The 15,461-nt window shown below is 44.9% G+C and overlaps 1 protein-coding gene across 7 annotated transcripts in view; it reads right to left on the reverse strand.

The window, feature by feature from the left end:
- CADPS (calcium dependent secretion activator) overlaps positions 1–15,461 on the reverse strand; it is a 247,325-nt gene that overhangs the window by 29,101 nt on the left and 202,763 nt on the right. For all 7 annotated transcript variants that reach the window (XM_068907728.1, XM_068907723.1, XM_068907722.1 and 4 more), the window contains 4 exons: positions 14,426–14,581; positions 11,133–11,280; positions 4,244–4,318; positions 3,028–3,111 (listed from right to left, as the gene is read on the reverse strand). In XM_068907728.1, coding sequence (XP_068763829.1) covers positions 3,028–3,111; positions 4,244–4,318; positions 11,133–11,280; positions 14,426–14,581 — 463 coding nt within the window. The remainder of the gene's footprint in view (positions 1–3,027; positions 3,112–4,243; positions 4,319–11,132; positions 11,281–14,425; positions 14,582–15,461) is intronic.

Raw genomic sequence — 15,461 nt, forward strand, 5'->3', positions numbered from 1 at the left:
TAACTCCTCACGGTCGTGCAGGAGGGTCTGCAAGAAACCTGGGCTCTGAGCTTGGATTTAACCCTCTTGGCTCCGGGTTCTTGCCACCACCTCCGGTTGCCCTTTTCCCCAAAGCAGAGGCAATAAGAGTAATTCAGGCAGCTTTCTGCAGTCTCCCCCCCACCACCGCCAACAAAAAACTGAGCGTCTTCTCTTGCCCACCCTCCCCTTTAATCAGAATAATTACTTGTTTTTCTTTAAACTCAGATTTGGCTACATTAAGTGAAATTTCCAAACTGCCGGATGTTGTGTGATTTTTGCTAGGCTGCCGTTTTTCACAAATTATGTGACTTTGCCATGGAACGTCTCAGTTTACCATACAAATTTTGTGCAGAACAAAAATAAGATCTTTTACTCCTGTCTTCCTCGGGTAATATACAGTCTTTACTTCTAATTACTGTAGGTGTAATTCTCTGCCTACAGAGGCCATCCAGATTAAAGGCAATTTTAGCGGCTGTCATTCCTGTGATTCAGTGGAACTTCACATGCAGACACCCATCCAGGGCCCGGACTAGTGCTGCTGGGATGCATTTAAATGTAACAACAAACAGAAAAAAAAAGGGGGCTGGCCAAATTTAGAAGGGTATTTTCCTTTCAAAGTGTTCTGCAATGAGAAGTGGCTAGTGAGAATTTATTAGGACAACAGATGCATTAATTCTATCCTGAACTTCGAGGCAAGAATTGGAAATGAGGATATCCTGCTAGGTGATAAAACTGTCTGTCACAAGACCCCCGATTACATGTCACTTGCAGCGAGCCTGGAAAACATGCGATGAAAGAAGTTGGTAGCAGGGGGTGGGAGACTAATGCTTTCTAGAAGTCACAGGCTTGGACCATAACACTTTGTTGTATTTGTTCAGACAGGGAAAACGTGGGAGGTGGTGCAAGCATGCTGTAACAGGAGAGAGTTTCTCTGTTCATCGCTGCAAATACTAAACACTGCAAAGCACATTACTACTGCAGGAAATAGGGTTGCAAGGAATGGGTCTCAGCAGAGACTTTCCAAGCCCAGCGCCAAAGCGGTCGGGGCTGCCCTTCAACCTCACACTATTACTAATACCCAGCACAGTCCAAGCTGCATGTGGTGCCCTCCCAAAAAATAAGCAGGCCAAAGCGAGAGACATCCCTTGCCTGGGAAGGAGCACCCTGCTCTTCTGCGGGGTGCTGAGTTTCGGGGGGAGAGGGCTTACCAACCTGCAGAAGACACCAAGATTCTCCAACCCCAGACCACAGTGCAACTGCTCCCTCCCACTGGACTGCAGGCAGGCAGGCAAAGATGCAAAACGCCACCCGGAATAGGAGCCTGAGACACTGCCCGAAGGCTGAGCGTGCCTGGGGCTCGCTCAGCACTCGAAGGGAGCAGCACCAGGCAGTGTAAACAGTCGGATGTGGTGGGAGCGGCGCAGCACCAACCGAGGAACAGCTTGGCTTCACTGAGAAGGAAGAGCTGTACATTACACCATCTACCCCGGCTGATGCCGGTACTTCCGATGCCTGAAAAGCTGCCGCCTCCACATCCTCTGCTGCTGGCACACGAGCATCTCGTAACCCTCGCCGGCACTGAAATGAGGGGAGATATCCACCCCGAGCCCTCTCCCTGCACCCCTCCGAGCAGCAGCGAGCGCAGCCCCGGGGCTGTAACCGCATGGCAGTGCTGGAGGTTGTTGTGGGACAGGAGCAGGACGCGGGGCGGCAGGCGGGAGATGCCCACTGCTGCTCGCTCAGCAGAGCAGGCGGCGTCTCTGCGGCCAGCTGGTGGGACGCTCTCCCTTCCCTCTCCTTCCAAAGCGCCCGAGAAGTCAAGACCCTTCACTTAAACTCAGAGTCCCCAGCAGTTCAGACAAGCTGCCAGCCTGTGTGTGCACGTCGCTGCCTCCCAGTGCTCCTTCCTACCTCGGCAGCTAAGCCTTCCTACCTGCTTTCCCATCACCCCCATTTCCAAAGAGGTCCTACAAAACCACAAGGATCTGACTCAAATTCAGCAAAAAGAGCCAAACAGTAGCAAACACCAGACTATTGTAAGTAGCTAAGATAACTCCTGAAAGAGCTTTTGGAAGCCTTTCTTAATTTGCAGAGAAATGGTGTCTCCCTCCAGCCCAGTCTCCATGAATGAGTGAGCGCAAGACAGGTCGTGTGAATGTGTGCAATTCCTCTGGTGGACCAGAATTTTTATGCAACTTCCCAAGCAACCAGAGACACACGCGTTTGGCTGCACACCTCTTTGTGAGACCGGGTAAGAGAAGCTGGGCTTGCAGAGCTAGTAAATTTTGGAGCATGCATTTTCAGAAGACCTTTGAAAAATCAGCTGGTATGTATCTGTCCTAAGGAGCTGTCACATCTCTTTTCTGGAATACAGATTGCTAAAACCTTGCTGATATGGAGACAAACTTTGCACGGGTATTGTTCCTGCCCAGTACCCCTCTAGCAGTATGCAACGTGACAAGCTACGGATTGGTTCTGCAGTGTTAGGGAGAAATAGAGCCTGGCGTCAGAGGCACCTTGTGCTGTACAACCTCATGGCATCTTTCCCTATTTTGTTCCCTTTTAGAAATAAGATGGCACTCCCCTAGCTCTCCCTTATTTTTCTTTTTTAGCTTTTTTAAATGGTCACCTTTATGGCCAGAAGAATGACAGGAACACCCCTACCATGCAAGGTGTCAATGAAGCAACTTCTTTAGTTATGGATAAAGGATGTGCAGTGCAATATTTTTTTTTCTGCTTCATAACACTCCTCAATGGAGTAAACTTCAGCAACCAGAACAGTGACCAGAGATAGCTTTACACTGTGCTACCATATGATGCCCAGTGTCCCTTGGCTATTTAAGTACTGTACATCTCCATACAGTTTGTTTGTCTATTGGTATGGATACAGCGTTGAAATATCACAGAATAACAGAATTATTATATAGCCAGTCTAATCCTGGGAGAGAAGACAATACAAACTACAGAAAAAAAAAAAAAAGAAAAGAAGGCATCGTCTGTACTTACAGTAAATGACAGGAAAGAAGAAAACAAAGTCCCTTCATCGTATCTGGACAGTTTGGCCAAGACTCCTTCCAAAATGGTGACAAACTACAAACACAAAAAAATACTGCAATTATTTTTAATAATTTAATAAGAGTGTAAAAATCAAGATTAGCTTCAAAGAAGCCAGTAGAACAAACCGGCTTCGTAGTAGCCAAAGTAGCCAAAGGAACGAACCCAGACTGTTCCTAACTGATGTCATGCCCCTGAGCACAGCAGGCTGGGGAGCAGGGAGAAAGGAGCACTGCCTTTTGGATGCAACGTGGTTCACCTCTTGCTGGTGGAAATCACCCTGCAGTACCATGGGTGATGGTGGGGATGGGAAGGGGCTGTAGCGTGGGTGACCCCACGTGGAAGCCAACACACCCTCCCCCATTGGGAAGTTGGCTGGCTCTTATTCCCAGGAAGACATGGCAAGTATGCAGTTAGCTGGTTATTCTCGCAGAAGAATTGAACTGGCATATGTTGGCAGATTATGTTTAAAGGTCTCCACTGTATAATAGGGATGACTTGTTCTCAGAAAGTTTGAAACTAGGGGAAAAAACGCCCCACCTTCTTTTTCTCTACCTACCAATTCCTCTCTATGTTTGCACAGTGCACCAGACCTAGACACAACCCTTGGAAAATGCTGGCTGCTGAACTAGAGGAGCCCTCTCTGGTAAGTAACAGTCTCCCAACAATTTCCAACAAATAAACCTAAACATTTTGGAATGTATTTCCCACTACTGTCAGCTCCAAATTAATCTGTCAGGAGAGGGTGTGGTGATCTCAGACAAGACAAGTTATTTTGTCCAAATGTCCTTCAGCGTAGGAGTGGTGACCACCTCTGAGCCACCCCCCAGGGTCTAGTGCAGCAGCATTTAGAAGCGCCACCTCCTGACTGCAGCTACCCTCAGTGCCGCGGGGTGATGCTGACCATGAGGTGTTACCCCATATATATAAAACCCATTCCTTAAAACCTCTTCTGGCCCAATATGTCAATCCTACTTAACAGCATATTACATCTCATGCAGTTCCTAATCATCAAAGAGTCATCATGAAAGGATTGGGAGATGTATGATCTTCCCCGTGAGAAACAAGAAGCCAATTCAACCTCTCAATGTGTCACATTTTAATGGAAACGCACATATTAAAAAAGGAATGTTAACAGCGAATCACTTCACCTGAAACTGAAGGTTACCTTTGCCACCAGGAGTGTTATCATTTCTTTGACGGTTTCCTCAATTAGTTCGTCTATTTTTGAATGGTACTGGTGCTAAAGAAAAATAAAAGGAGAGGCAGAGGAAAATATTAGCATTGAACACAGCCAAGAGCTCTACGACTGTCAGCTACTTCCCTCGGTAAACTACTATATGCTGTAGTATCAACTGAAAAATTATGCAGATTATTAATTTGCACTCCACTATGGTGGCCAGTGATTACTTGCACTTATACAAGACCTTGAATTTAGGAGGATCTTAGAGCAGTTTGTGATGCATGAGCAAACCCTGCCCTCTTCCGTGGGCCTGCAGCTCCCTTCACTCTGGCGGGAACCACAAGCCCGTGTTGGAGGGGAGGCTTTGTCATGTGTGCGATCCTTCTGTGCTTGCAAAGATCCTGAAGTCTTTTTGCTTCAGTTTTGCAAGCGTTATCCAATTTATTTTGCACCTGAACCACATCTGACAATTAAATACGCCTCCCACGGGAGGGAAATGGGCAATCCTTTCCTATGGCATCGGCAAACTCTGCACTGGAGGAGCGTGCAATGGGCTGAACCACTGGGGATAATGTTACGCATTTCCAGTCTTCTCCAGCAAAGCACTTGAACACGTATTACGCATCAGGTTCAGCAGGCACATGGTTAAAATTAAGCACTTTTTAAACTGCTTTACTTAGTGACTATCAAATACTTTAAAAACCTGCACTGAACCGAGATTGGTCTTTTTGTCTCAAGCGAAAGCCAGCAGGCAATGCAGCTCCGAGCACCGCGTGTCAGCAGATACCCCGGCAGCAGCTCAGCACGGGCCACCCAAGGCCAATGCCGGCGGCATCAGCCACTCTGAATCTGCAACCCAGTTTCTGCATACGCCAAACCTCGCTTCGCTTTGGAGCTCTGATGCAATCAGCTGCAATATGGCTAGAATAGGTACAAAAATACAGTCTTCTACTAATTTAGAAAAGACCTGTTTCCAATACAAGATTTAATTAGTGAAAACATACAGTATATTCTTATTTTCAATGGACTGAGAAAATACTGATTATGACTGCTTTCCAACACAAAACATTTGATTTTTCAGTCAAACATTTCAAGCACTGGTGCTAGTCACTATATTCATTACCACTTGGCATTAATATTGTTTTAAAATGTTAACATCAAATCACATTGAAAGAGACAAATCTGCTTTAAATACTAATCAGACTTTGGGGAATGAAGACTGGGAGGGCTTTACAAATGCTAGACGTTGGTCTCAGTGTCTGATGGGTAGTAGGAACAGTTTCTTTCTTCTACAACAACAACATATTAACACAGGAATTTGGAAAAAAGAAAAAAAAATGCAGGACACACTTACCCACTCTTTAGCAAACTTTTCAGATGATTGGGGACAGAAATAAAGAGGAAAGTGCAAAAGACAGGAAAAAGAACATATGAAGATAAACAATAAATAAAATCTTTAAAAAAAAGGGACCTTTTACATGGGGCTATGAAAAAAGCAGCATCATGCACAGAAACAATAAGCAATGGAAAATGAAACGCAATCAAAACCTCCTTTCACGGGAATGTCAGAGATTGCTACCTGTAACATTTGCAGGAAGTAAAACAGCGGGCAGGGAAGGATTTTATGCTAACTACATACCGATGGTCTCTTATGGCTTTATGTTACTCGGCAGAGGAAGGCAGCCCTGTCAATAAGCAGAGCTCAGGGCGTTGTGCAGGGCTGCACACCACTGCCAAGATCTCAACCGGACCAACTCAGTAGCTACACTGTGACAGTGTTACCGAATCAGGAGGACACACTGGATACTGTCACATGATGGGCTGCTTACTTAAATCTGCCAGGCCAGTTTAGCGGAAAAAAATTACACAAACAAGCAGTATTTGCATTTCATTGTCCCATTTCAATGTCCTGCTTTGCAGGTCAAGATGTATACAAGTCCCTTATAGCAAATACAGTTACTCATGACTCGTCTGTTTAATATAGACTTACACTTTTTCTGCTCCCAGAACTGAGCTGGCAAGTCCCCCGCGCACCTGGAGACAAAGCTCCAGGGTTAAGGAACCTGTAACAGCTGGACATGGGTAGGAGCTGCTGAAGTCCTCAGGTCTTCAGCAAGGCCAGGACTTCTTTGGGAAGATGATGAAGGAGAAAGGGGTCGGCAAATAACGGGAATATCTTCCCCACAGTGTTTTTTGTGTGCACGGAAGATGGTGCAACCAAGGAGTTGAGTAATTCCCTTCCCTGGGCTGCGGGACTGCGGGAAAGCAACAGGGAGTTGAGGAAAAGACCAAGGGCAGCTAGGAGTCTGCTAGGCTCTAGGGTGCCTTGAGGGAGGAGAGAAATGCAGGCGGCATGGGAGATGGCTGGGCTGGCAGGGAGGAAGGGAAGCAAGGGGGGAGCTCAGCTGAACCAATGGTGGTAGCATTTGCTTGTGCCAGCCAACCAGAACAACAGGCTGCAAGAGTGTGGGTGACCCGGGCCTCAGCAAGTTGTCCCAGGTGGTCGACTGTCACAGGGAGCCCATTTGCAGAACAACCTGGTGGGTGAGTGAGATTTTGTCTGAGCAGGTGACAAAGGTCTTCACAGAACTACCACCGAACCTGCCAGCCTGGGCTACAGGTTCTGCTGCCTACAGAAACCATCTTTTTACGTGCTGGACAAGATGGTGCCAATTTGTCTGATATGAGGCCTCCAGAAAAACCTGAGCTGCTCAATTGCGCTGCAGTGGGATGGGGATGTTCAGCCATTCACTTCCAGGAGTCCTTTCCTCCAAATCTCTGCCTTCCCAGGGCACCGTCTGTGCAAAGCTCCCACTCTGGATCTCTCCAACCCTCCGTCATGATGTGACAATCTGCTCTGGGCGGTGGGATGGAGATAGTGATACTGAGAGATGCCATGCGGGTGTAGGGGGGTGGTGCTGCAGGGGGCATTTCCTGCACGTATCAGCAGGACTGCTCCAGAAGATGGGAGTACAAACGTGCTACCAACTGAGCGCAGAAAAACGAAGGCTGCAACATAGGTCATGCACACATATGGAGCTACGAAGTCAGGGCCTCGTTCTGAAAAGCATGCACATTCAACTGGATGCGTGTGTGTGACGGTGAGCATGCCTATCCTGGCTCCAGTGCACTAAAAACCTAGTGTTTGCCCAGGAAAACGCAAGCTGGTCCGGCTGTGGGTGTGCGCGCTGGAGATCATGAGTGTACTGCCAAGGGTGCTCAAAAGTGCATGTGCTTTTGAAAATTCTTGCCCATTGCAAATGATGATTTATGGAATTCAATTCAATTCAAATTAACTTTTCTATATTAGTCCAAAAGACATGCTTAATTCACCTCACTATTATACTATTTGAATCAAGGGATTTTGTCTGCTGGACTTAAGGGATGAGATTTATTGCTATTTGCTTCCATTGGATAGATCATGAGTTTTAACTCAAAGAATGGCTAGGCGTGTGCAAAAACAATACAGTGTGAAACATACTGACCAACGTATTTTCAATTAAAAGCTTGCTAGAAAGCAAATAAGAGTGCTGATGGCAATTAGAATGCAACATTGAGAAAAAGGAATGACAGCAGGGAAGGATCCTCCATAGCTGAGTGTGCACCATGGCGGTGTCGCTCGGTCCTGTTGGGTTGGAAACCCTGGGGCAAATTCAGACCTGGAAGTCCCCTGGGGCCAGGGCAAACAGCAGGGCAGGGTGCGACCTGCGGTCCTGCACTAGTGCTGCTTCCTTCCCTTGCGATCCTCAGCCCTGTGAAGATGCACATACCGCACCACATGCACCAAAGCTGCACTCTCATCGACCTCCTTTGGGAAAACTCCCGGCTGGGATGGGGTAAGACAAGGCTATGTTATGAAAAATGACTGTCTAGTGTTTCTTTTACAGAAGTCTGGCTCATAAGCTAGAGTTTCTAACAGCTCTTTTTACATTTCTTATGAAAATGCCTGGGGTTAAAGATCACATAACTGGTTTGCTTTACTCAGTGCAACCACGACTTTTGATTGAGTTCATCATAGTTTTCTATTAGCTCAATTATTACAATCCATAATCAGTGCACTACAATGATTCAACTTGACTTTATGTGATGAGTATCTTGCCTTGTCATGTAACAGATTGTGTGTACGTTGTATTTCTCTAAGGACCATCTGACCTTGGATATTAAATAGAAACATACTAGACCAACTGAGAAACATTTAATACATACATTTATCCCCTTAGATGTATTAAAAATTCAGAGGAAAAATAAATATTTAAGATGGTAAAGTATGTTTACCAAATGTTTTAACAGCTGCCTTTAGAGACAAGGAAATGGAAATGAAATGATGGGTGTTTGTTTCACAGGGTAATACTCTGAAAATGCATTCACATATCTGCTAAAGTGAATATAACCGAAGGTAGTCTTAAAAGAAAGGGCCATTAGGGTGGGAGGGAAACGATAGAAGTGAGGTCAAATAATGCATCGAGAAAGTCTGTCTCTCTACCCACGTACAGCTTTGACAGTGATAAAAATCAATGGTTTGTTTCCAATCAAAATGTCTTCCTTGGCTAGGTCTGAGCAAACTCGGATGTGTGAACAATCTCTTTGACAACTTTAGCCCTTTTTGCTGTTTTTGAACCGTCTGCAAAGGGGATCACAGCTTCTAGGTGCGCTGCCACTGCCGCTGGGTGAGGAGATGCTCCGGCGGCGTTGGCGCCCAGGGTGGGCACCGCCAGCAGCCCCGTTCGAGGAGAGGGCAGAGGGACCGAGTGCCACCCGAATCCAACACCCACTGGGCCGAATTACTGGAGGAGACACGGACTCAAAAGCCAGTGTCTCATCTCCCTGTTGCCTGACTGTCTCACCATTTCTGCTCAGGACTGGAAGAGGTGGGGTGGCATTTTGTCCTCCTTCTGTGGACTGTAATTACAGATCTATATTTTAGCCTTTACCCTTTATCCTCCCAGCATGAACATCTCAATGCACAGGTTTGCAAAGCTTCGAGAGGAGGAGGTGGAGGCCGCTGAAATACGGAGCGACATGAGCAAATGGAGGGGGAGGGAGGAAAACTCATTAAAAGGAAGAAAAGAAAAAGAGAAAGGGTGTAACACGCTGCTGCCCTAAATGGTAACTTATGCACTGATAATTTACATCTGCCTTACAGGTCTATTAGTTCAGTTATTTGTTAAAAACCTCAGAGCACAGTGACTGTGACTTGCTGCAGTAGTGCTGCTGTCTCGGAGCTGCTATATCAAACCCCTTCTCCAAGTGGCACAGGCAGATTTCCCAAGACGAGCACTAATGCTGGGGGCCGTCAGGAGCAGCGGTGAGGCAGTTGGACTGCTCCTTGCTCTCCTTCGGCTTGCAATTTGGCCAGGGCCAAACGTGCAATGCAACCGATGCTCAAAATTCAGAGGAAACTCTGGTAATCGCAGAGCATCATAAGTTAGCGGTCTAAGAGGGCCTGGTCATGCTGTATCCAGATGCAGCTAAGGTTATCGGTCTGGTGCTATCTGAATAGTAAATCCATTGATGTTACTAATAAAACAAGCTTGCCCTGTCACGGTATTGGAGTTCGGTTGATCTCCAAAACCTCACTGTCCTGGGGACGGTGGTAGTGTAATTCAGAAGGGCTTGGTCCTGGTTTGCAGCGGGGAGCCCTGCAGCCGCGGCTCTCCTGGCGGAAAGAGGGACAGATGCTGGAGGCAGCTGTGGGCTGAGGGACTGGGGGAGACACAGAGGGCACGAATAAAGGGACAGAAAATGGTGGAAAATTTCACGTCTGGGCTCGGACAACAAAAGCCTGGTGAGAATCTGCTTTCAGCTGACCTGGAGGACGAGGTAAGAACCTGATGATAAGCAGTTTGAAACCCCTCTCGTAAAGTGACTGCCACAAATAAAATGTCATAATTGAAACGTGTATTAAAAAAAACAAAGGAAAAGTTGGGCCTGATCCAAATGCCACTGACGTCAGGGCAGGGATCCCTGCTGCACCCAGTAGCCTTTGGAGCTGGCCCTCACAGAGGAGCTCAGATCAGAATGAGGTAAACAAGTAAAAAGAATTAAATGACTTGCAATGATTTACTGTAAAATCTGACCGTGCAAAGTTGTAGTGAAAAGAGCTTTTCTAGGAAATGCTGACAAGCAGTGAGATAGGAGAGCCAAAGTGTATTTGTGAATTTATTCTGGACTGGTTTATGAATATTTAATTTGACTTCAAGCCACTGTGGCAAAATGATCACTGTGATGCATTTAATCTAGACCAATTTAGCATGTCTTTCTAATTCATAGATCAATTCATGGAAACTTCAAGCTGCAACAATGACTTCAGAAGAAAAAAATATATCACCAAGTAATTAAAACAGGTTTGTTGCTTGAAAACTTGAGTCATTAAGAACCTGGAAATCGAGGCTCATCAAACTTGTTGACTATAGCCAATATTCAAGGAAGTCACCTCACCCGGAATTTTCAACCTATTTTTTGCAAATTACCTTGTTTTTTTCTTACAAGAATCACAGCAGCAACGTGGCACTTCTGTTTGCCTGAGGTCTGGCTAAAGAAAATAGTCACAGACAAGAATTCTGTTGCCCACACTTGGCTCCAAGGTGGAATTAATGACTCAATAAATACAATCATCATGCAGCAGCAGGCTTTAGAGACACCTTATGCATACCACAGTCCTTGCAAAAAAAATCACTTCTGTGTGTCAGGGATTCTGACTGTTTATATTCATTAGATTTCTTTGAGAGCGCCCCCCTGCATATTCATCAGCACACTCTACAAGCAAGGCTAAATCCACGACTGATACAACATCTCTGAAACTAGCACAACAGGAGATAGGAAATTTCATGACATTGCCTTTAAATTCTGTGAGAGGAAGAACCTGCGTTTTTACCTCTTGGCCCATTTCCATACTGCAGAGCTTTGTCGACTGAGCTTTTGCATCCACCATGACATTAAACATGGTGCATATTGATTGAGGGACTCGGAAATCTGTTGATCGGCTGGTTTTTTGCAGCTTTACTTCAAATGCAATCCTGGTTCTATTAAAGAAAGCAGGAAAAGATGTTTTAGCCACTTTTTCAAATACTGAAGCTAGAAACAAAGTGAAACACAATGCCTAGAAGAGTTCAACAAAACAGAGAGCTGAATGCTACTGGGAGTGTTATAGCACAATTGTTACAAGTGTGTTTTTACTAAAAATGATTTTCCAGTTTAAAAAGAAACACGCTTTACAGCATTCATACTATTTATAAAGTGTGGAACGGTTTCAGAGAAACTATGATTTTCTCATGCTTGATAAACAGTGTGATGATGTTACGAACAGCAGTGTCAATGTACACCTATAATTTGGCTGCATTAGCTGACTTATAACCACAGTGGAAATACAGACAAATAGCAAGCCTGATGCATTAAAGGAACTTCCTCTTGCTGCATAATACTAACTACAAAGGATAAACCTGTTCATTCCTTGACTTGAAGGACACTGCCAGATCATTCTGTTTTCACATCTACATGATTTATTTGGTTGCCAAAACTTCATCATTGTTTCTTAAGTTTATAGAATTGATTTATCTGAAGAATATGTACTTACATCAGAATACATCTGTAAATGGGCACGCACACTATTATGCACATATGAACACACACAAGCACAAGTCCACGCACATGTTCACTGCTCTTGTGAAGTTTCACTACGTTAAAATTTGACATCGTTGGCTGGCAGTTACAAATTGTGCTATAGCAAGAGCTTCATCTGACCAAAAAAACTAAAGAATTTGCTCTTCTGGAGTATTTTAGAATATCAAGACATTTGTGATTTGAACATACGTCAGGAATACTTCTAGCATAGTGGGCGCTACCTTGTCTTTCTTTTGAGCCCCTCTGCAGATTCCTGAGGTACTTCACTAATCTACCTTAACACAGAACAATTATCACATCAGACAGAATCTGCCAACAAAGTAGCACAGGAGCTTCAATTTAGAAATAACAAATAATATCAGCTGCAGCTTAGGAATAACTCTAATCTTGAAAGATCCCCCAAGGGTTATGCAAAAAAAAACTAATTTACAAAAGAGAAACTCTCATCCTTGTCATCAGATCTGAGCTGATATCTAAGTCCTCCTGCCTGGATTCGTTAGCAAAATGGGCCTTTCTTGCACGGACTGCTTCCCTCACAGCACCGAAATGCAACCTAGTGTGGAAGGTGGGGTGCCTGTTCAATGGTATTCAACGGTTTAGAGACAGACGTGAAGAAAATGTTGTGTCAAACCGAAATTGCTAAAGAAACCTTAGCCAGGCCCTGTTTGCAGGTGATATAAATAGGGAAAGCAGCATATTGGTTTACATCAGCAGTGGCATTTGAACTGATTTAATTACCAGTGCCAGATTTAGCCTGGACTCAGGGACTAAAATCTTGGTAATTACTGAAGGGACCACAAGTGACTAGGATTTTCCATCTCCTCGCAGAGATGAGCATGTTCTTACTTACTTATGTTCAGAATCATTATATTTAGTCACACCATTTCAAGCTGGGCCAGGTTTTTAGAGAGGGGTAATATATTTTTAAAAAGGTTGAAACAGTTGGGGAAAAAAAAATCTCAGCTTTCAGGCACACAAGCCCTTCTTCAGATATACCTAGAAACTTACTTATTTTTCTGAGTTATCTCAGCTGGCCTTTCTTAGTTCTGTAGATCACCAGTTATAACTGCACTACAGGTAAACGTATTTACAATGCGCTTATTAAAAAAGGAAGCAAAGGTGTCCAGTACCAGGTGTTAAAACAAAAATGAAAACAAAAAAATAGAGAAAATAAGTATTATGCTCATGGAATTGGGTGGCATAGCAGATAGCAGAGCTCCAGGCTGTGTGCACAGACGGCCTTCAGGGAGCCAGGTGGAAGCAAAGCACGGAGAATCACAGAGCTGAGCCCAAGCGCTGAAGAACTACGTTTATCACTTCAGATTGCAAATCAGCATCCACGCTGCTGCAGGAATAACCCCACTTTATCTCAAATAGAGCATTTGCTGTTTACAGAACACCGAATAAACAGCATTCAGTTTGCTCTTAAAGAATGGTCAGACAACAGCAACACCACTGCAACTCAGCTTTCGTGCCAACAAAAGGATGGAAGACCAGCTGCAGCAGTAAATGGTAACCTGCTCAATGCCAAAGACATCGCAATCACCGTGTTGCACTTAAAATTTACTGGGTTTTATTCCAGGATGGCAAGAGCAAGCCTCGAACTGTCTATGTTCCAACGTGTGAGTCTACTGCCTCGATCGCAGGGACCGAACGTGCCTTCTCAGATGCTGACGTTGTATCCAGACTGTGAGGAATTTGCGAACAATAAATCCCACGCTTGCATTTGCAGAGTGGCCAGATAACCATGCTACAGAACAGCCACATCACACAAACTGGGGCTATTATTAGCCCATGCTAGCGGTAGGCATGTATTTTCCCTTTGGTGCTTCTCTTTGGCTATTAATTTTTCATGCCATAGAGAATGCAAAGTTCATTTCTTCCTCCTGCCTAATCAGCTCTGAAGCTAAATGAACACAAAATACCACGGAAAGTTTCACAATTGAAACTTAGCATTTTGTTTTCAAAATGAGAGCTGCCCGTACATTCAAAAGTTTTTTTAAAGAAACCTCTCTGTTTTGGATGCTCTGCAGTTAAGTATCATATAAGGTGGCAGCTGACACAACAATTTTTCTCTGTCAAAGTCAGATGTGAGAGGCCTGTGTGCCTTGCTACACAATACTCCCTTTTTGGGGTTACATCTTGCTGGCTTTTCTCATGCATCTGTGGTTTTCACGTGGGCGCTGGGCTCTTGCTTAGAGCTATGCCTTCAGCACTCAACCCCACTGACGCCAAACACGTGAAGCACCCAACAATAAAGAACACCCCATAAAGACTGAAATAATAGGTGATTTATTGCCTTCTTGTGAATATGTGCTCTTCAGAGCCTGAGCAGACTAAGGCTTGCTTGGAAGAGCCCAGAACTGACCGCCATAGGGTGGCTTACTACCAAGCCTGTGCTGGACAGAAACAACCCACGGTCACTAACAAATGACAGTTGAAGAGAAGCTGAAGGGCAAAGCACAGCATCGCCAATAAGACAGAAGAGAACGATGCCTCCTGTGAGCTCCTATGAGGAAGCTGCCCAGTGGCTTTGAGCACACGTACCTCTTCACGCAGGACTCGATCATGTCACTTGCCATAAGCTTCAAGCGTTGCTCTAAGTGTTTTCCAAACTCCTCCTCAGGCCAGTGCAAATCCCGAATGAAGGTCTGCAGGGCGTCAAGTTTCCAGAACAGATCCTCCGAGGTGCCCGATCCGTTGCTGACAGGGTAAAACGGAAACGAAAGTCAGAAGTGGCATCAGGCTTTGTGTACCCTGATGTGGAGACCATTCCTGTAACAGGTGTGGAGCAGACAGTAGTTTCATACACAGGACAACGCTGGCCATCTCCACCATCAGGATTTTGAGTTTTACCATACAGTTGCCTAATCTACCTTGCTGCCATAACCCACAAAGCTTTCCAGACCAGATGAATAAGACAACGTTATGAATTACACATATTAACAGGAAGAATGTGTGTATGGTAAAAATCAGCCTTAGTTAATAACCACATTAACATACGTGATTATTAAGAATTAAGGCTAGAAATTGGGGTAGAAAATTCTTGATCAATAATAACTACCATACTAGAATGTATGCAGTTATTAAAATTTAGGGTTTCATGCAATTCAGCCCCCTCTAATTTATATGTCTAGTTTGCCTTGTTCCCCCCCAGGGGGATCCCCGTTTCCAGGTAAAGGACAGTGCTAACAAGTGGTGAGCGAGGACACGCTTTATCTCTTGAACAGCTGAAAAAAAATCGGGGTAAGTCAATTGAACTAAGGACACTAGACATCTCACATCCAGGAGTTTGGCTGGATTGACTGCTGCACCTTTTCGCAGATCTGCCTCTTGCAAAGGCATCTATAGGACAACAGATTTCTGGGTTTTTGGATTTATTTTGTAACATCTTTGGTCTGTCACAAAACTCTGAATTTCTCTCCAAAGCATAGTCTCTTACCCACACCTCTGTCCAGATGGAGCTCTTTGGCCCTGCAGTGCGTAGCTACCGTGGTGCTTTTCACAGTATAATTATATCTCAAACCTCCACTTACAGAATGAAAATACAGGCCTTGATTGTGCTCTGTTTGTGCGGAGAAAT

This window comes from Struthio camelus, chromosome 14, assembly GCF_040807025.1.
Source record: "Struthio camelus isolate bStrCam1 chromosome 14, bStrCam1.hap1, whole genome shotgun sequence".
Classification (NCBI taxonomy): domain Eukaryota; kingdom Metazoa; phylum Chordata; class Aves; order Struthioniformes; family Struthionidae; genus Struthio; species Struthio camelus.